This window comes from Lycium ferocissimum, chromosome 11 (genome assembly GCF_029784015.1).
Source record: "Lycium ferocissimum isolate CSIRO_LF1 chromosome 11, AGI_CSIRO_Lferr_CH_V1, whole genome shotgun sequence".
Lineage (NCBI taxonomy): Eukaryota > Viridiplantae > Streptophyta > Magnoliopsida > Solanales > Solanaceae > Lycium > Lycium ferocissimum.
Genome location: NC_081352.1, coordinates 351,934 through 373,208, shown reverse-complemented (window position 1 = coordinate 373,208; position 21,275 = coordinate 351,934). Strand labels below are relative to the sequence as shown.

The 21,275-nt window shown below is 41.4% G+C and overlaps 1 protein-coding gene across 1 annotated transcript; it reads right to left on the bottom strand.

Annotated features, from left to right (window-relative positions):
• Window positions 1–3,448: 3,448 nt before the first annotated feature.
• Window positions 3,449–4,219, bottom strand: LOC132037119 (uncharacterized). The gene is made up of 2 exons (XM_059427580.1): window positions 3,779–4,219; window positions 3,449–3,595 (listed from the first exon to the last, which is right to left on the bottom strand). Exons 1-2 carry the CDS (start codon window positions 4,217–4,219, stop codon window positions 3,449–3,451), a joined length of 588 nt encoding a protein of 195 aa, XP_059283563.1.
• Window positions 4,220–21,275: the final 17,056 nt, after the last annotated feature.

Below are 21,275 nucleotides of genomic sequence, written 5' to 3'. Positions count from 1 at the left end.
ACCTTGGCTTATGGTTACGAGGGCTATCCTCGAGTGATCACGTTAACCGATTTACTTCCTACGCCCTCCAAATGCCATATATATACATTCTCATACTCGAGATAATATAATCTTTATCCCTGATCCTTGTGTGAAATTTCCGTTTTGCCCATGGCCTTCCGCATTATTTCCATGAACCGTTTTGCGAATTCCTCTTTTTACCCTTAGTCTTTCTCAACATTTCCATACTAATAATACTCGTAAACAATATTCATAACCCACTTACACATTAAAATCATTTGGAAAATAGTCTTACTTCCCAACATTCCACGACTATCACAAAATGTCCGAACGCACGAAGTACAGGCTATAACAGTTTGAAATTTTCTTAGTATGTGTATGTCGGTTATGGAAATTTGAACGTGAAAACACCGGAGAAGGCCTAAGGGCAAAATTGGAATTTTGGAAATTTATTGCGGAAATTGCAAAATGTGATTCATGAAGATTTGGGCTCAAAAAAAAAATAATAAGAAACAAGGCCCAAACAAGGGAGGCCCAACCGGCCATGAAGGCCAAGCCCATGGAAAATTAATTAATTTTGCATGTGATTAATATGTATTTAAGGGCCTAACCTTCAAGAAACTTCAAGAGAAACAAAGGAAAAATCAAAAAAAAGAGAAGAGAGAATCGGCCAAGAGAGGAAAGAGAGAAAGAAAAAGAAGAAAAATTCTTGGAGCTCAATTCCTTGGTTCAAAAATCCGTCCCTCTTGGAATTACTACTAAGCTCAAGTTCCTCTCCAAGATGGTATAATTGGTTTGGCAAGAAAGTGAATTTGGTGGCAAGAAGAATTTATTGGAAAAAGGTAAGATTTCCATGTTTTATGTTATGGAATAAGTATACATGTTATGAGGATTGAAACTAGAAGAGAATCATGGAGTGGTGGTGTGTATGTGCTTAGCCGTGTATATGTATATATATAGATGTGGCCGTGTATGTACATAGTTGTGCATGAAAAATATGTTGAATATTATTGTGTAATTTAGTTGTAGTTATGGTGAAAATTGTATTGGAAATGAAAGTTGAATAAATTAGTGAAAGTTGGGAAATATGGAAGTTGGCCGTGAGTTGTGGAAGATTGGAATGAACATGAATTATTTTGTTTGATATGTTAGTTGTGTTGTGATGATTCTTATGACATAAATAAAGGTTTAATGAATTGAAACGGCATCGAAAATGGTTGTATGTTGTTATGGGGAATTTGGTGAATTTTATGTGATTTTTTTGTATAAGTATGGAAGTAAGGTTTAAATATGAATTATGGTTATCGTTAATAAGTTTGGAAGGAAAATAATGTAGTTTGGTAGCTTTGGGTTGCATTGTTGAAGTTAGAATGGAAGTTGTGATATTATGAAGAAAGTAGTACTATTCATGTTAGAATGCATTTTAGTTCGATTGTTGTTGTTGTTAAGGATGTTGTTTGGTTGTTGTTGTTGTTTTTGAGCCGAGTTGAATCTCGGGGGTGTCATATTTATAGGGGAAGTGCTGCCGAAATTTCGGTAGCCAAATAGAAACCCAAGAGTGAAATGTTAACTTGCATGAATAGTAACTGGTAAGAGTGACCATTTGCAGATTTCTGACGAAACGGGAATTGAGATTGGACGAGCGTAAGGCACAATCAAGGTATGTAAAGCCTTGCCCTTTTATTCTTTGGCATGTTCTGAGTCTAACAGGCTTGACAGCGAGCCTCGATGACACTTCTGCTTCTCATAATTCGAGATTGAAATTAGCGCAAAATCCGTCAGTAAGACTGAACCAACTTCTTCTAAAATTGACCTATAAGTATGCAACTTCCATAAATGGAGTCGAAACACTCTAGGATGATTATGGACGACTCCCTAAGGTTTATTATCTATAATTTACGTATTTTACTATGGTTGGGTCCGAGGTGGGCCCACAATACCCTGATACTCTCGGTATGGTTCAAATCGATCTGTTTCTGTTCGTTTTTTCATAAGTAACTCTTAATTATGCTTCCGTTAATTAACGAGTATTATGATCATCCATCCGAATCTTGATATTAGTCCGATATCCGGAACGATTACCGGACACTCGTTCGACACAATCCGATTACTCGATTTGGATCCGTTTTCGAACGATTTCGCTTTATTAAGTCCGTATGTCGGTCCGTTGTATATGGTTTCTCATGGATACTGTTCGTGGATGTCTCAATGCTTCCTTCACCGCGCCCGGCCGTTACGTAATTCGCACTTCACCGCATTGTTCACCGCGTCCCTCGGATTGTGCGGGCCGGGATCCGTCTGTATCCGATATGATCCGATATGATCCGATTATGTGATATTACGGATGGCGGCCAGATGGCATTTGATCCGATTCTCGTCTATCCACCGCGTCCCGTACTACGAGGGCCGGGTTCATACCGCGTCCCTTATTAAAGGGGCCGGGATCCGTTTGTATGTGATTGGGATTTGATATCGATATGTATGTCCGTATATGATTATGACTCGCATGCATGATTATGCCGTTGCGCTCGTACGTCCGATTCGGACTCGATTCCGTCCGACATACATTTGAGATCCGGTTACGAGAGTCCGTCGTGGGACTTCGTATTTCGATCTACATTGTGCCTCGTCGACCGCAATTCCTAAATCCGACATAATAAGATTCCGTCCGTACGCTCCGTAAGTCCGACTGCGCTTATGATTCGTACGTACACTCGTAAGTCCGACTACGCTATGGCGACTCGTCCGTACGCTATGTAAGTCCGACCCCGCTATGAATCCGATTCGTCCGCTCTATTTACGTACTTGCCCACTGCGATTTTACATATCCGACTACGGTTATTTTAATTATGTATATTTTGTTTCCGCTTTACATACTCGGTACATCTTCGTACCGACCCCCGTTCTTCGGGGGTCGTGTTACATGCCCACAGTGCGTACGCGCGCGCCGTACGCCGCCGCTTAGGTTATCGATCTGTCGTTTGGAGAGCTCCCTTTGATCCGGAGTCATACTTTTGGTATATATCTTTTGTTGTCTGTTTGTTCTGTATATATGATCATTTGGGTATGGCGGGGCCCTGTCCCGTCTTCTGATTCTGTTCTGTATGTTAGAGGTCTGCAGACATGTTTGTGGGTTGTGGGTTGTCACTGTCCGGTAGGTATGTGCGATATACGATTTTGTCTGACATAATAGCCCTAACGGCTTCTGTACAGGTTTCAGTATGTATATCTGTATATGTATGTTCGTGCGATGCACCTTATATCTGTATGAATTTATATATGTTTAAATGGAATTAGCCGGTTGGTATATCGGATCTGACAGGTAGGTACGTATGGGTGTCCAAATAGGACACCAGTCACGGCCCACGGGGCTGGGTCGTGACAGCACGGCACAAGGACTCATACTTTCTCGCACAACTCCCTTTTCAAGGAGCTCATCCATTTGCCTTTAAAGCTCCTTAGTGTAATTCGGGTTGGCTCTATAAGCCGGTTTGTTTGGCAATTGAGACCCCGGGACAAAGTCAATTTGGTGTTCAATTCCCCTCAAGGGTAGTAACCCCTTTGGGAGTTCCGTTGGGAACACATCATCAAATTCCTGCAAAAGAGAAGAAATAGAACTAGGAAACGAAGGGGTTAGTTCATTAGCTTGCAATGCATAGTCCCAATGCATGAGGAGAATCATCGGTTGACGCTCCCCCAATTCCTCCCTAATTTATCCACAATTCGCCAAAAGAGACACCTTGGTTTTTCCTCTAAGCTCTCCTTTCTTTCCACTCACCTCTTGAGAACTACTCTCCTCTACTCCTTTTCCCACATTCTTCTTTTGCAATGTACTATGACCTTTCTCCTTCAACTCCCTCATTTTGTTATAGATCTCACCCACTTGGGAGGGGGTCATGGGATTCAAGACATGTTTGACACCATTGTGGACAACGGTGTATTGGTTAGTTCTCCCATTATGGTTGACGGACCTATCATATTGCCATGGTCGGCCAAGTAGAAGATGACACGCTTGCATAGGCACAACATCACATAACACCTCATCGTGATACTTCCCAACCGTGAATTTGATGATAGCTTGCCGAGTCACCTTTAATTCACCACATTCATTGAGCCATTGAAGTTTGTAAGGGTTTTTATGACGGTTGGTGGGAAGTTTCAAGAAATCAACAAGGGTGGTACTAGCAACATTGGCACAACTCCCACTATTAATGATCATGATGCTAGTGTTTTGGTTAATGATGCACTTGGAATGGAAGAGATTTTCCCGTTGACTTGGGTCATCCATTGCTTTTCTTATCATGGTTCTTCACACCACATAGAGAGGTACTATTCTCATCATCACGTTCAACACCATCCCCTTCACTATCATGTTGTTCATTCTCATGATCGCCCTCGTCATCTCCTTCCTCACATTCTTCCTCATCCCCACTATAAGTGTCATGTGACACCTCGTAAGATTCCGTGCTACTTGAATTAAGACAAGAATGAATGAGTTAAGAAAGTTCAATGAAAGTTAATCGAGTTCGTAAGAATATCGTTATATATATGGTTGCCTTAAGTATCCCGAGGTCACATGGCAACCTAAAGAATTTGAAATCGTGTTATGAGTACGTATACGAGGTAATGTGAGTGACCTTTTAAATTATTTGAGATTATTAATAATGATATAAAAGATGGACAAAAGATATGAATGTACTTTTGCGACTGGGGTTTCGTCGAAGCTTCGTAAGTTCTCTAGTTATGTTTAAGGTTATTGTGATTCTCCGGACCCTTCGAGACACGTGTATGGATTGTTATGTATGTATATGAGTATGTATATGTATGTATAATAGGTTACATGAGGGTTGTAAGAGGATTAGAAGTTAAACGAAACTAAACGAAATGAATCGGAACAACTTCAGTAAAATCTCGGACCAGATTTTTATCCCATATTGTTGGAGGCATATCTCCTAGTATATGAGGAGTTCTAAGGTGTTTCAAAAGCCTAAAATGAAGTTCATCGAGTCTAGTTTCCAATACAACAAACCGCTCATCAAAATGATATCGGGATAAGGAGTTATGGACGGTGCAAGTTGGGCTGGCGGGACAGCAAGTTGAGACCCGATCCAAGCATTTACATTTCGGCCCATGAGGCCCATTAACGTTAATATATATGGAAAATTCATTTGAGGGCTGGTCATTTGCATCTAGGAGCTTCCAAAACATTAGAGAGAGAGAGAGAGAACTTCTAGGATAAGAAAGCCATTTTGATCAAAATTCGAGCCTTGAATCCCGAAGCTCATGAAAAGAAAAGCGTTGTGCGTCGCGTTGCCTTCAGTTTGAGCTAAAAATCAGCCAAAAAGAGGAGTGTTGACGTGGTTGCTGCATAATTAAGGTAAGATTAAGGTCCCTTTTTCATTGTTAATAAGTTTAATTAGAGTTTTAACGGATTAGAACGGAGAAAATAGCGTATTAAACTCGTTTGTTGCTTTGTTGAGATTTATGGATTGGGGGCTGTTTTAGTTAAATTAAATGGATGGGATTAGCTGAGTTATGATATATATTAATGGTTGGTATGTTGTCGATGTTGTTGATGATTCAATTGAATTGGATTTTCGGGATTGTCCAGTTTATAGAGGAAATCTTGTAGAATTTCATTAAGTTCCGTTCGTATACAAATTTGATAGTAAGTGGTGTAAATGGTCTAATCGTGATATTATCGTCGTGATTGTAGACATACGGACTCGAGGAGTAGATGTTTGGTGATTAGGTAGATTGTCAGGTATGTAAAGCTATCCCTTCCTGCTTTTTGGCATGAATTACATAAACGAGCGAACGATGAACATACATGACTCCAATGAATTCTAGTTCTCAGTAGTACTTGACATGATAGTTGTCTTTGATTCTCCAGTGTTGGTTCATTCTAAATATTCTATTGAGTCTCAGATGATGATTTTATTTGCATATGGTTACTCATGATATTCTACTCGTGCATGCTGTTAATATTGTCACGACCTAGCCCCGTAGGTCGTGACTAGTGCCCGAGCTGGGCACTTGTACCCTTTACTAATCATAACCCGCTCATAGCAACTCATTAAGAACTTATATATATATATATAAAATAAACACGATGACGCACATACATACCTACATATATATACATATATCATACATATAATCTGGGAATGTACAGAACACAAACATAACGGAACAGTGCTACCCACAACCCACGTACATGTCTACAGGCCTCTAAGAGTAATAACAGAATCATATGACGGGACGAGGCCCCGCCGTGGAATAAGCATGCGCAAATATATACATAACAGAAGAGTCTGTACCAAATGTGGGCTCCGGACAAAGGAGCACTCCAAAATAGCTGAACAGGAGCCCTAAGCTGATGGCTCACCCAAACGAGTACCTGTACCTGCGCGGCATGAAACGCGACCCCGAAGAAAGGGGTCGGTATGGAATATTTACTGAGTATGTAAAGCGGGAAATACATTAAACAGAATCATAACCGGAATGAGGATTACAGAAACAAGTATAGGAACCGGAAAACCATAAGTTGCCTTTGAAATACTTATCATGTATATACATATACCGGTAAGCAAAACATATCATAATCATGCCAACAGATCATCGTACATATGTACCGTACCCGGCCCCCTAGTGAGGGACTCGGTAAATAAAGTCATCATATGCGTGTCATTTATCAAAAATCATATGCGAAGTACAGAAACAGATATAATAATCAGAATGTCAGAATGCTTACTCTCTGAACATAAATCAGACATGTCAAACACATATATCAGATGCGGCCCACAATGGGACCCGGCGGACGGAACGTGGTCGCCCCTCCTGCCTTGGGCGCCACAACTCATCATACTTCGGAAGTTTTGCATATCTCCGAACACATCCTCCGTATCATATCATAAGTCACAATCATAAGTCACAATCATATCATATTTCAGAACTCATCATACTTCGGATCATATAATATATCAAAACTCATCATACTTCGAAAAACTCATCATACTTCAGAATATAATAAATGCGCACGATACATACCGGCCCGGGACTCAGTGAAGGAATTAACAATAATGTGCACGAGCAGAATCGTAGGAATCATATGAAATGTAAAACATTTATAAACCATATGCAACATAAACATTTACAAAGACTTAATAATTTAACCAGAACGAACCATTATTTACAAATTAGGATCATAGTCCAATCAAATTTTCTTCCGAATGTCCCCCGGGAATATATCAAACCGAACTTTGAAAATCTTAACTACATACCGGAATCATAAGCGTATCAATCCTCATTTTAGACTCGGTAAATACGTAAGTAATCATATTCGGGGGTTAAGATAACAAACATGCTAAGTCCTTTACAAAAACGTTAAAACTGTACAAAGAAAGTCTCGAGGGCCCACGGACGAGCATCAACCCCGCCCGAGCCCGCCTATGAAAGTTGGGGAATATTATACCTTATGGAATCACCAATGAAGGTTTCGGGGCGATCCGAGCTCGTCTACGAAAGTTACGGGAGTTCGTAGTTACGAAACCCTTTAAGGACACAATTCTTTATAAAACATGTAAAACTCATTCATATCGAAACATAAGAACATTGGATTGTCTACATTAGGAGAATTTAACTTTAAGAAGTGAAGAAGAAACGCATATAAGCTCGGATCTTAAGAGTGGAGTTCCCCGAGGCTCGTATGATATTCACCTTACGTCTAGGACATGCCAAAGAAAGAAAGGGTGAGCTTTACATACCTCGTTCGCTTTCCAAGCTACTCCGATATCACGTCGTGGACTTCCCAAGATCTACAATACGTCATTAAATATCGAACGTTAGCTCAAGGCACTTAGGAACCCGATTCCAACAACCACCAAATTCTACAGAAATTTGGGCAGCATTTCCCCTATAAATACACCAACCCCGAGATTTCAACTCGGCCAAATTCAACAACAACAACACCAACAACCAAACTACAACATCAATAATCAATTCAAAATGCCTTTTTTAACATTAGTAGCTCTTTTACATAATTCAACAACTTTAATAATATTCCCATATACTTGCTTCAACTACTTACATACAAACCAATATCAACGCTTATACATTCGATTACTAATCCAAAACCATTCAAACAATATTTAAGAACGTTTTAAACAATTCACATAATTTTCCAAACAATCTAACCCCACTTCCACCTTACCCGAAATCTCTCCCCAACTCAACATAACAACTCTAACACATTTCTTTCTTCTAGAACTCATGAACTACGCCAACAATCTACACTTTAACCATGTCATCATCATAAATATAGAACCTACATAAGAATTACATTAACTTCCAAATCAGCCCACAACCATTACAACTTCAACTTAAATCATAACACTTCCATTATCAACATAGAATCTACACCACAACAACAACCAACACACTAAATAAAATTAATTCATTCTTGACATACACATCACATATATACACGGTTTCAACACCATATATACGGCCACACATTATATTCCAATTTCCATAATTTTCATCCCATTTCTACACACTACAACAACACACAAACATGCTAGATACAATTTAATCCATCACTCCTATACAACTTAGCATGTTCACGGCCACAATCCCACATCCACGGCCAAGCTCCAACAATCAAAATTTCATGAATTCCATCCATTTTAGCATACAACAACACATATAAACCATTCATAACACATAAAACACAAGATTAAACTTACCTTCCTTCACAACTTCTCCACTTGTCTAAAGTTGGCCAAGGATGAAAACGAGTAGTCTATCGCTTGAAACAACAACTCCACGTTACTAAGCACCCTCCAATTAGTAGGTTTGCTTGAAGAAACAAATTTTTTGATGATCAATTCTTGGTCTTGTTTTCCCTTGCTCTTGGCCGAATATGGCCTTTCCTTTTTCTCTCAAAGCTTCTTGAGTTTTCTTGATTTTTCTCAAGTGTTAGAAGTGACAAAAAAGATGACTAAGTCATCTTTTTATTGCACATATTAGCCAACCATGTGGCCATGGCCCACATAAGGTGGCCGGCCACATGGCCCTTATTTCTTTTTTTTTTTTTTTTTTTCATGAACTAATTTCCTTTCCAAAATTAGAATACTTTCCAAAAATGGAATTGACCCCAAATGTTTCTTTAATAATTCCATGCCCATAAAATCATGAACACTTACATCTTAAAACACAATTGCGGTTAAAATCTCGACTTCGTATCCCGGAATGGTCTTGGCCTTCACTTAGCAAGGTTGACTCGGATTATCCCGACGTACGAAACACGGGATATAACATCCTTCCCCCCTTTAGAACATTCGTCCTCGAATGTTCAACTAGTCTTATAAAGTCGGATAAGGATCTCGAGGGTTTCCTTTATTGCCATAGTATACAATCTCATTTACCGATGGTATTTCTCTTTTACCTCCTCTTCAGCTTCTCAAGTCACCTCCTTGTCGAATCTTGTTACACCTTTCGTGGAGCACATAAGTTCGTCCTCTTTTGGTAGCCAACTACTCTGATCATCTCGCTCAAACCATCTTATACTCAACGTGTAGCACTTCAAACGCATTTCCTCGGGTTACTTCTTTGTCTTTAATTCTTCTATTATCCCTTCCTTTACTCACCCCCCTAACGTTTTCACTTCCTACTACCGGCGGTTTTTCTATATTTCTTTCTTACTACACATAGGTCGCCGTGTTATTAGCGAACCACCCTATTGTTCGCATCTTGGTCTCTAATCCAGCACAGTAGTGTTACCTTTCACAGCGCCTCCGTAAGTTACTCGTTAACGTTCTATTGTTGTATTCTCGCTTTGTTCCCGCTTTCTAACATCACATCCTTCAAGATCTCTACGACTCATTTTTCAAAGACTATTTCAATTTCTATCCTAGTTTCCACCCCCCCCCCCTTCTTGCTGGCTTTGTATCTTATAAACTCGTCTCGGCAAGGAACTTTACCTGCGGCCCGAGTATCCGTATCCAATATTTTGTAGTGTCGATTGTCTCTATTCAACACTTGTATTTCTCGCACCCACTTCCCCCCTTTTGGGGTGTACTTATCATTACTTGATTATACTTACCCTATATCCGCATTCTCTAATCTCAGTCAAGCAGCACTTTTGTTCCGACATTTTGATTCCCGTGCCGTTGATCTTTTCATTTTCTTCCTCTTTCCATGTATTATTGCATCAATACTCCCCAAGCTTAACTTGTCGTAAAAACAGCTTCAGCTTGCTTGAGACATTTGTGCCAGTTATTTTTCTTTTCAATCGAACTTCGTTATCCTGTCCGATTAACGCCTTCCAAATATCGTCACATTGGTTGCCAGAATACGTACATCCACTAGTATAGACACACACGGGGTATCACACGCTCGCCTATACATATACATACTCGCCAAAGATCCCACTCTCAAAAGATTCATAAACACTACTCAAATCCATCCTAACTCCAGAACTGTGACGCCTCTTCTCTCTTTCCCCGGCCTAGTCCGCTCTGGCCTACGCGACCTTTTAAAATTTTCGTCTACTCGGAATATTCTAAGTCCCTTTAGACTACTCTAGCTTCCCATTTGCTTCTTTTGGCTGAAGTTGTAAGACTTTCAGAAACTTCCCAGGGGGTCACCCATCCTGAATTTTCCCTCACCCCAGCACGCTTAACCTCGGGACGTCGATGAGATACGATGCTCTAACGCTAGTATAATCGCATCCACCTCACCACACGGCCTTCACCACATAATTTTGGAGTAAAGTAAAGTCTGACAGGTTCCCAGACGCCCTTATAACACAATTACTATTTTACCCCTCTGTCGATTCTACATATTTACTTGCCACCTATGGTTATTTCTACTTCTCATCCTGGACTCCCAGAGCCGTAATGACAATGAATACGCCTTAACCGCTGTTACTCATAACTACTTGGTTATCGGCTTCCGAATTTCTGTCTATCGCTATTAAATAACATTCACACAGTAAATACTTATACATAAAAAACATTACAATGCTCATATACCTGTATCCACGTCTGGTGTCGCCTCCTGGTCCTGTCGGCTAGTCAGAGCATATATGCGGTTCGAAGGACCGCTAGAACTGGAGGCTCTGCCACGACCTCTGCCGCGGCCCGCTAGTGCCGACATACCCTGTCCCGTGGGGCGCATCGCCACAGAAGGGAGAGATGGACCGACACCGACTCGAACAGAAGCCGAGGCCGCACCACCCGGACCACCTCTGTACGGACAATCTCTTATAACATTGTTATACCTCGCATTTTGTACATTTGAATATTCCGGGTCAATTGCGGAAAGTTAACGACAGGGCTATTTTCCAACTTTGATTTAAGGTACAAGTCGTTTATGATTTTATTGGATGGAGATATTAAAGAAAATGTGGGGTTAAAAATTAATTTTGGAAAGTTAAAAGTTCATGAAATTAAAGGCTAAGGTGGAGTGGGCCATAGGGCCACATGTGGTTATTATTTATGGAAGTATAAGATGACAATTAAATCATCTTTATCATTTTTATTCAAGAAAATTCTAGAAAATTTCTAGAAAATTAGAGAAAAAGGGAGAAAGGAAAAAGAAGGGGAAAAACGTCCAAGGGGCACATGATTAGTCATGTGCCTATAACTATATATATATGTACAAGTGAGGAAGACATGAGGCTTATTCATTATTTTGCAAGCCAAGAGAATTCAAGAAAGATAGAGGAAAAAAGAGAGAGGGAGTTCGGCCAAGAAGGCTGGCCGAACAGCCCCTATGGAATTTGATTAGAAAAAAATTATGTTCGTCAAGCTTTTTAACCCCTTGGAAGGTGTATAACAACGTGGTGGAGTCGTTGGAGTAGTAAGAACAAGTGTTGGTTCAAGGTTCAACTCATGACCAACTTGAGGAAACTAAGTAAAAGAGGTAAGATTCAATCTTATTTTTATATGTTATGGATGGTTGTGCATGTTGTAGTAGGTGGAAGTGAATGAAATTCATGAAAGTATGGAGGTTGAAGTGTGGCCGTGTGTGTGTATGTGTGTGTGGCCGTGTGTAGTGTGTGTGTATAGGAGTGGAGAGTTAGTTGAATCTAGCATGTTTGAGTGTTGTTGTAATGTGTAGAAAATGAATGAAACTCATGAGATCACATATGTGGATGTTGGGCCGTGACTAGGGCTGTTTGGGTATGCAAGAAATGAACTAATGTTATCTAGTATTTTGGTTATCGTCGTTATGAATTTTATGATGGAAAACGAAGGTTTAATGATTCATGTTAAAATGGTAGTTGTTGCGGGCTGTTTTGGAAATTACTATGATTCTAATATAGGTTTTTGTGTTCATGAGAATGACGATTGCTAACATGCGGAATGTTGATATAGTTTATGAATTTGAAAGAGAAAAGTGTGTTGTTATTGTTTTAGTTGAGTTGGAAGGTTTCGGGTAAGATTGGATGTTGGTTTGGACATCTTGAATTGCCTATCGATATTGTTATTATGATTGTTGGTATTGTTGTGATGATTTGGCCGAGTTGAATTCTCGGGGTTGTTGGATTTATAGGGGAGATGCTGCCGAAAGTTTCGTAGATAAATGTCACGACCCAGCCCCGTAGGCCGTGACTAGCGCCCGATCTGGGCACCCGTACGTACCAGAAACCCAAAAGTAGTAGCTCCAGTATCTAGAAAAATTTGGGCAGAGTTTCCTTTGTTTTCTTACTAACCAAAATTAGCCTGCACGCAAAATACCAACAAAGACCATACAGAGCCAACACAACATATCCACATACACATATATAGGCGAGCCGGCAAGGCTGCCGTGGCGGGGAAACCTCCCAGAATATATCACATATACATACACTGCACAGACAGCCATAACCCACAGACATGTCTACAGGCCTCTAACATACATAACAGAACCAGAAGACGGGACAGGGCCCCGCCATACCCAAATAAGCATATGAACGGGGATGTATGACGAAGAATATATATACCAAAAGTGTAAGCTCGAATCAAGGGGAGCGACTCCAAACGAAGAACGATATCCTACGTCCGTGGCGTATCACGCGGTGCGTCCGTACCGCGGGCATGTAAGCCCCCGAAGAACAGGGGTCGATGCGAAAATGTACCGAGTATGTAAAGGTGAAGGTAACAAGTATAATCGTAATCAAAGACGTGAGTACGTAAATATAACGGACGGAGCTATGGTCGAGTCCGAAGTATATAAAAAAATAATACCTTGTCCGAGACCTCAGTGAACATAATGCATATCAGGTCATGTAATGTCATGCAAATATGTATCGTGTCCCGGCCCTTTGATAAGGGACTCGGTAATATGGAATCATATCTGTCAAAATCATACATCATGTATACATAACGTGTCCCGGCCCCCATCCGGCGGTCTCGGTGGATAATAATCATGTGCCATCACGGCCACCATCCCCGTATCATCGGATCATAGCCATATACAAATAACGTGTCCCGCCCGCAAGTACGAGGGACTCGGTGAATAGTGCAAAGGAGTCGCACGAGAACATGTCCTGGCCGGGGTCGGTGAAAAGACATATCATAGCTTGCACGAACGGAGTAGTGCGAGTAAACATATGCATATAAGTCCGGACTCGACGGACAAATCACATAATTAGTCATAATACGTACCTTTCGGATGCCATGACGGATTATGTCAAATCGAAGTTTTTTGAGACTATTCGTACGTAGCAAATATATCATGGGGCTTACAAAAGATTCAGAATGATCGTTCTTAAGCAAACGGAACAATACAAATGACATATCATTTCAAGGAAATCGGACGATACTCGTATAGGTATATGTATGCTTTTTTTTTTTTTTTGGGGGGATGGCACGATTGCCTACTTCAGATCATATTTTTAGGATCATAACTCATGTCAAGACATATCATAAACTCATCATATTCATCGTTCGATAACGGTACAATCATCAAAAGATTTCTTTAAACATTGTATAGAAATAAATCAATTAAAATCATAATAAAAGGTCTCGGATTCTATGGGCCCACCTCGGGTCGAATCGAGGCGGCGGGCATAAATTATGGATCATAGACTTTATAACAATCATTCAAAAGCGTTTGGGACAATCCGGTCCATTGGGAAGGTTTCGTGCATATAATTCATTTTGGCGACGATTTGTGAAGAAACGGTGTTCAATCTTGCGAACGATTTGACGCTATTTTCAATCTTAGGTTATGAGACGCGAAGTGCAACCAAGGCTCACTCTCAAGCCTATTACACTCCGGACATGCCAAAGAAGGATAGGAAAGGCTTTACATACCTTCGATATGCCTTGCGCTTGTCCAATCTTAATTCCCGTTTCGCCAAGAATCCGCAATGGTCATCTTTACCGCACTATTCATGCCGCTTAACATTTCAACTTTGGTTAAGTATTTGTCGCCGAAATTTCGTTAAAGACTTCCCTATAAATACGACACCCCCGAGATTCAACTCGGCTCAAAACAACCAACAACAACATCAAGAACATCAACAACCACAACATGATACAATATAACCTATTTAGTCATTTTTCCAACATAATGTTATACCCCTCATTCCAACTTCGCGTATTCCAACTCCAATCCAATATTTTCACATTCATTATTCATCAAGATCATTACAATACCATTCGGGAACATATCATAACATTTCTAAAATACATACTCAAAATATACAAATTATGTCAATTTTCCACCAAAGTCATAACTTATTCAATTCTTCCAATCTTTAACATATAAGTTCATAACACACTTCCATCTTCCAAATTCATCAACATTACTCACAATTTGCACCCTAACCACTTCATTTTCATAATTTCATAAAATCATACTAAAACGACATACGTTTCTATATCTCATTTCAAGGCGAACTTACATCATTTTACCTTCATTTATATTAAGGATCACCACAACACGACCAACATATTACAAATTAATTCAACCTCACTCCTCCTTAATGTTACACGGCAACTCTCACCTTGCCAACTTCAATCAAAATCTTTAAACTTCCATTACCAATGTAAAGTCCACAATAACTATAATTAAAATACTACAATAAATTGACTTATCTCCACCTACACCATGCATGCACACATACACGCCATATGTCTATATCCACAACCATCATGCAAACTTCCATATTTTTACTAAATCTACTCATTTCTATATTCTACAACATCAACAAGACCTTTATAACATATGAAAAGGGATTGAATCATACCTTGTTCTTCCAACTTCTGCACTTGGCTCAAGTGGTGAATCGGCAAAACGAACGACTTATTTTCCGAAATAATTACACCGCGTTTTGGAGGACCCTCAATTTAGTAGGATTATCACAAAACAATAATTTTTGGATCAAGATTTGGAGGGGTGGAATTTTCTTGGGCTGGCCGAATTCTCTCCTTCTCTTTGTCTTCCTCTTCTTTGTTTTATTTTCTTGAAATTTCTAGAGCATGACCACATGTATATATCTTCCCCCTTAATAAGAAAGCCACATGGTTGGCACATGACATTTTAATGGGTTTGGGCCATGCTTGGCGCCACCCTTCAATGTTTGGGCCTCATTTTCTATTTTTTTTTTTTAGCCCAATCCTTTATAATTCTTGTTTTGTAATTTCCGAAGCCAATTTCCGAAATTCCAAATTTGCCCCTTGTCATCTCCGATGTCTTTGCGCCAACATTTTTCCATGAACAACATAAATATGTTAATTAAGATCAACAATATTAACTTATGACATACGAGTCACAATTATTTCAAATTTTCTGAATATGCGAAAATGCCGGATATAACATCAGTGATGGCTTGGAATTGGGTTCTTTAATGCTTATGGCTAATATCGGATGTCTAATGACATTACTGTGGATCGTGAGAAGCCGGGACGCAAGTTTGGATTAGTTTAGAGGGCGGCCAAGGTATGTAAAGCTCACCTCTCTTTCTTTGGCATGTCTTAGTATGAATAGGCTATAATATGATCCCCGAGGTAACTCTACTCCCGCGATCCGAGCATGTCCGTGATTCTTATTTGTTTCTTGATATCCGTATTTATAATGTAGGCAAATTGTGGTCCTTGTGCCTTTGTATGATTAAAAATGAATCTGCATGGAAAGATTTGTTCATAAAAGAGTTTGGAACTACGAACGTCCGTAACTTTCATAGGAAGGCTCGGATCGCTTCGATATGTCCGTAGGAGGTTCTGTAGCGTATTAAGATTATAATGTTCCAAGGCGGACTCGGATCGGTTGATACTTGTCCGTGGGCCCGCAAGACATTCTGTTGTGTTCTGACTTGTTAAAAGAACCTAATAAAGTTAACAATCCGACCCCCGCATGTGATTACTTATTTATCTGTTAAGTCTGAAATAAGAATTCGTATATATATATGATTCTGATACGTGATTATGATGCCTAAAGTTCTATTTGATAAGTTCCGAGTAACATTCGAAAGAAATTGGATTTAACTATGACTATTGGCTTGACTTTTAAATGATAGTCCGGTTTGATCGTTCTATGGAACCTGTGTATATGTATGAAATGAGAATCCGTATGTATATGATTTTGGTATGTAACTATGATTAATAAAGTTTCAGTTGATATGTTTCCGAATAATGTCCGGAAGAGATTTGATATGACTAGTGCTATTGGCTTGTAAACGATAATTTGTTAATTATTCTGTTAAATCTGTACAAATGTTGTGAATGCATATAGATCCCACGATTCTTTTCGTGCATATTATTGTTACTTCCTACGCCGAGTCCCGGGCCGGTTACTATCGTGCGCACAATGCGAAGTATGATGAGCTTCCGAAGTATGATGAGCGACTATTAATATGGTGTTATGATGTGTCCGGTACGCCGAGCCCCTTTTGGCTGGGTACCGTGGTTATATGATATGATGTGTGACGGAGATGCAGAGATCCGAAAACTTCCGAAGTATGATGAGTTGTGGCGCCCAAGCGTGAGGGCGACCACGTTCCGTCCGCCGGGTCCGTTATGGGCCGCATAGGGTATGGTATGATAATCTGATGACATGTTGACTTGATAATGTGATGATCTGATAATATAATGAGTCTGTTCTGATGATATGATAATCTGTTGCTATGATAATCTGATGACATGATAATCATGATACGATAATACGATGATTCTCGCTTTAACGTGATAATTTGATAATCCGATAATTCCGTTTAATGTGATGATATGACAATGTAAGGATTACGTTTTACCGAGTCCCTCACCGGAGGGTCGGGACACGCATAAGTTATATGTATACATATTCTCGAAATATGATCTCGTCGATTTCGGAGTTTGGTGGGCAAACCCAACGTGCGGGGCAAACCCAGTGGCGAGGCAAAATTTCGCACTGGTTTAGGCGAATCCCACATTGGTTTAGGCGAATCCCACATCGGTTAATGTCAGCTACTATGGTATGATCTGTTTTCTATATATATGTATGTGAGACAGAAATGTTTTAAGAAAAAAAAAGTTAAGCGTTTCGGCATTCCGATCATTATATTGGTTTTCTGTACCTCATATGTATGATTTGTATTTCAGACGCAGGCACTTTGACATTCTGGTCATTATGTTCACTTTCTGCACCCCCTATTTCGGTTATGATCTCATTTTCCGTATTTCATGCTTTGCATACTCAGTACATATTCCGTACTGACCCCCTTTCTTCGGGGGCTGCGTTTCATGCCGCGCGTTGTGCACACCTGTGAGCCGAAGATATTAGCAAAGATGTTCCAATGAATTGGCGAGCTCCACTTTCTCCTCTAGTGTAGCCGAGCGCATTGTTCGTTATGGTTTCATGCTCGTGTTAGAGACTTTGCAGACGTTGTCGTGGGTATGATGTCGTTATGTACGCGGTACCGTGTGTCGATGTAGTATAATGCATTGTATTGTAAGTTTTATATGTTACGCATTTCGTTGTTCTATAGAAAGAAAAGCATGTTTGTTTTCCAAAACTTTCATTATGTATCGTGTTTTGCTGGGCAAGGGCCCAAATGATTCCGAGTACACACGATAGTCGCAGGTTCGCTCGGCCCTAGGTAAGGGTCGGGTGCCCATCACACCCTATCAGAAATTAGGGTGTGACAAACATGGCCCTGACGGTCACAAGCAAAACAAACACCGGTGGCACGGTAACACTCTCCCGGATGATATCCCCCACAGCGAGGACACCGAGGTATAGGTGGCCTCGACTGGCCGGAACCTCGGTCCATCTGAAGCTCTGGAGCTCTGACCAGCTCCCGAATACCCTGTACTAGCCGGCCTCCTATCCACGAACCGTGGGGGTGTACTCTGGGCTGGCCGAGAAGAATATCTACCACACCGCCGCCGAGGTCGCCGCCCGAGATCGCTCCGAATACCCACCGATCTAGCCCTCGGCCGGCCCCTCGTCGTAGTCTCTATCGGCCGACGCCCCTTATGTCGGTCCTCCATGCCCCGGGCATATGCCCGTACCCGTGCAATATCCATGCCGGCCGAGAAGCCATCGCCATACAAATGTCCAACCGGGGATAACCGTCCAGCCCCATCACAAATCGATGTACCCGGGCCGCCCATATCGTACACAATGTGAGGCGCATATCTAGTTGTGGAATCAAACTCAAGCCCGTACTCCCGAACACCCCTACCGCCTCGCTCAAATGTAAAAACCGTGAACCCCGGCTCGTTCAGTCTCTCGGGGGTGAAAATGGCCAAGAAAGGCCTCCACGAACTCATCCCATACGCCGCGAGCACCCTCACCCCCGGACAAAGCCTCCCATGACTCATACCAATTAGCCGCTATGTCGTGCAACCGATACGATGCCAACTCCACCGACTCGCCTCTCGAGGCCCCGACAAGCCGCAGCCGTACGCCGCATCCGTCCGATGAACTCTCGAGGGTCCTCCCAAGGCTTTTGACCCGAAGAACTCGGCGGATTACAGTGTCAAGAAATAGCCGAGCCCTCTCACCGTCCACGTCCGTCCGCACGGTCATCCCCTCCTCCGTGCCTCGAACCCTCGCCTCGCGCTACCAATCCGGTTACCAACCGAACGGCGTCCCTCATAGCCCCGTCCCTCCGCCCGGCTCAAGAGCCGGAGGCTCGGCACTCGAACCCTCGTGGGCGGGCGGGCCGCCTTCCGTCCCGGGCACTGCGTCGCTCTATGCCCTCCGATGCACGGGTGGCGGAACCGGCCGACGGGCACACCTCCGGCTCGAACCGAGCACAGTGCCCTGCAACTCTCCTTCCGTCCCCGACCGGCTCTCCCATGCCGTCGTGGAATTGCCCTTCCGGGCACCGTCCGCCTTTCTCGGAGGCATCGCTGAAAACATAACAGTTCGTTAGGGAGGAGTCATCCTGATAATACGGCTCTATCGCACGATCTAAGATTAGAAGGAAAGGATAATATCCTAAATGCCCTGTAGCCTCCTGTTTATAGATGTGGTGCACAACACACCGATAAACAGGACTCTACTAGACATGGCCTGTAGACATTCCGAGGACTAACCGCTCTGATACCACTTCTGTCACGACCCAGCCCCGTAGGTCGTGACTAGTTGTCACACCCTAACCTTATTAGGGTGTGATGGGCACCCGACCCCTACCTAGAGCCGAGCGAACCCTCAGACTCTTACTACGTACAAAATCGCGTCAAACTTTTTTTCTTTAAAATCAAATAAGATAAAATACATAGTAATTTTTTTTTTCCAGAAATACTCTTTCTCGTAGCTTCCAAACCGAACAAATCTATAACCATACAGAACTCAATACATAACACAGACCGACATATCGGCCGACGGAGCCGTTTGCTGCTGCATCGACAACCAACACCCACGACGCTGTCCGCAAAGTCTCTAACATCCATCCGTAAAGCATATCATACAACCCCGACTTCGGCAACACTCCGTGAGCAAGCGGAGCCGCCGATCCAACCGGAACATCTTCCGTAATGGCCGCTAATCGCCGGGGAGTACCGCGCGGCATGAAACGCAGCCCGAAGGACAAGGGTCGGTGACGAATATGTACCGAGTATGTAAAGCCGTAAATACCGTAATGTAATCATAAACCAATCCGTATGTACGGAATGTACCGACAAATCATAATCGGAATCGATGTACGTAGTATATCGAATGTAGCCTTATCATGATCGTAACGGAAGATTGATATACATAATCGTGGTCGAGTCGAAGTACGTAAAATACGTACCTTATCCAATATCAAAACGCTTACTTTCGGATCATAAATAGTGCAAATCAAAAGTATGCACGTATATGTAAATATGGTCACCATAACACAACACATCATAACATACACACTTTACTGGGACATATACCACACGGGAAACCGGACGTATCATAACACATACACGGATACCACGTATGAACGTATACCACGCCGGAAATCGAACACATCATAACATGACGCGGTACCGGGAACCGAACATATACCACGAGAACCCGGAACCGCCAGATCAAAATCCATATACCCGTGAATCGGGGGACGGACATATACCACAAGCACCCCGTAACCGTTCACGGTAACCGAGACGGACATATACTACAAGACAGTCAACGGAACCGGCCATATACCCCCGAGACGGACATATACCACACTTCGAGACCGGCATATCATACTCCACATACACGGTAGCCGGGACGGACATATACCACAAGCATTCCGAACCGAACACATCATACTATCAGAGCATTCCTAATAGATTATTTAAACAGAGTGCTTATATCAAAATTATTATGCCAGTATACTTGTATCAAAATACTTATGACATAATACTTATATCAAAATACTATCATAATACTTATATCAAAATACTTATACCAAATATTTACATTAGATTACTTATAACAGATTTCTTATTTCGAACCGCATATCACATCAAAATATTCGCATCAGAACGCTCATATCGGAGTACCTATCTCAAAATGTTCATATCAAATTACTTGTACCGGAGTATCCATATCAGAATATTCAAATCGAAATACTTATGTCGAACTATTCATATCAGAGAGGGCATACGAATCATATCAAACTTTAAGACTGTTTGGATATGTCAAAATATGTCATAGGGTTCAATAGAATAATTAGAACGACTCAACTAGTAGATCATATAAAAGAATTCAAACGATAATCATAATATATGTCTTGCGGATATCACAATGGGTTATACCAAAATAATCTTTCTAGGATCGTTTTATGCTTCAAACTATGTCATAAGACTCAAGGAATAATCAAAACACTTATCGTTTAT

What these genes read in the sequence shown, in the direction of transcription:
- LOC132037119 (XM_059427580.1), bottom strand. Translation starts at nt 4,219, where the DNA reads ATGATCATTAATAGTGGGAGTTGTGCCAATGTTGCTAGTACCACCCTT. An exon ending in AGGAGAGTAGTTCTCAAGAG is followed by an intron (nt 3,596 to 3,778) that starts GTGAGTGGAAAG and finishes TCTCTTTTGCAG; the next exon opens with GAATTTGATGATGTGTTCCC.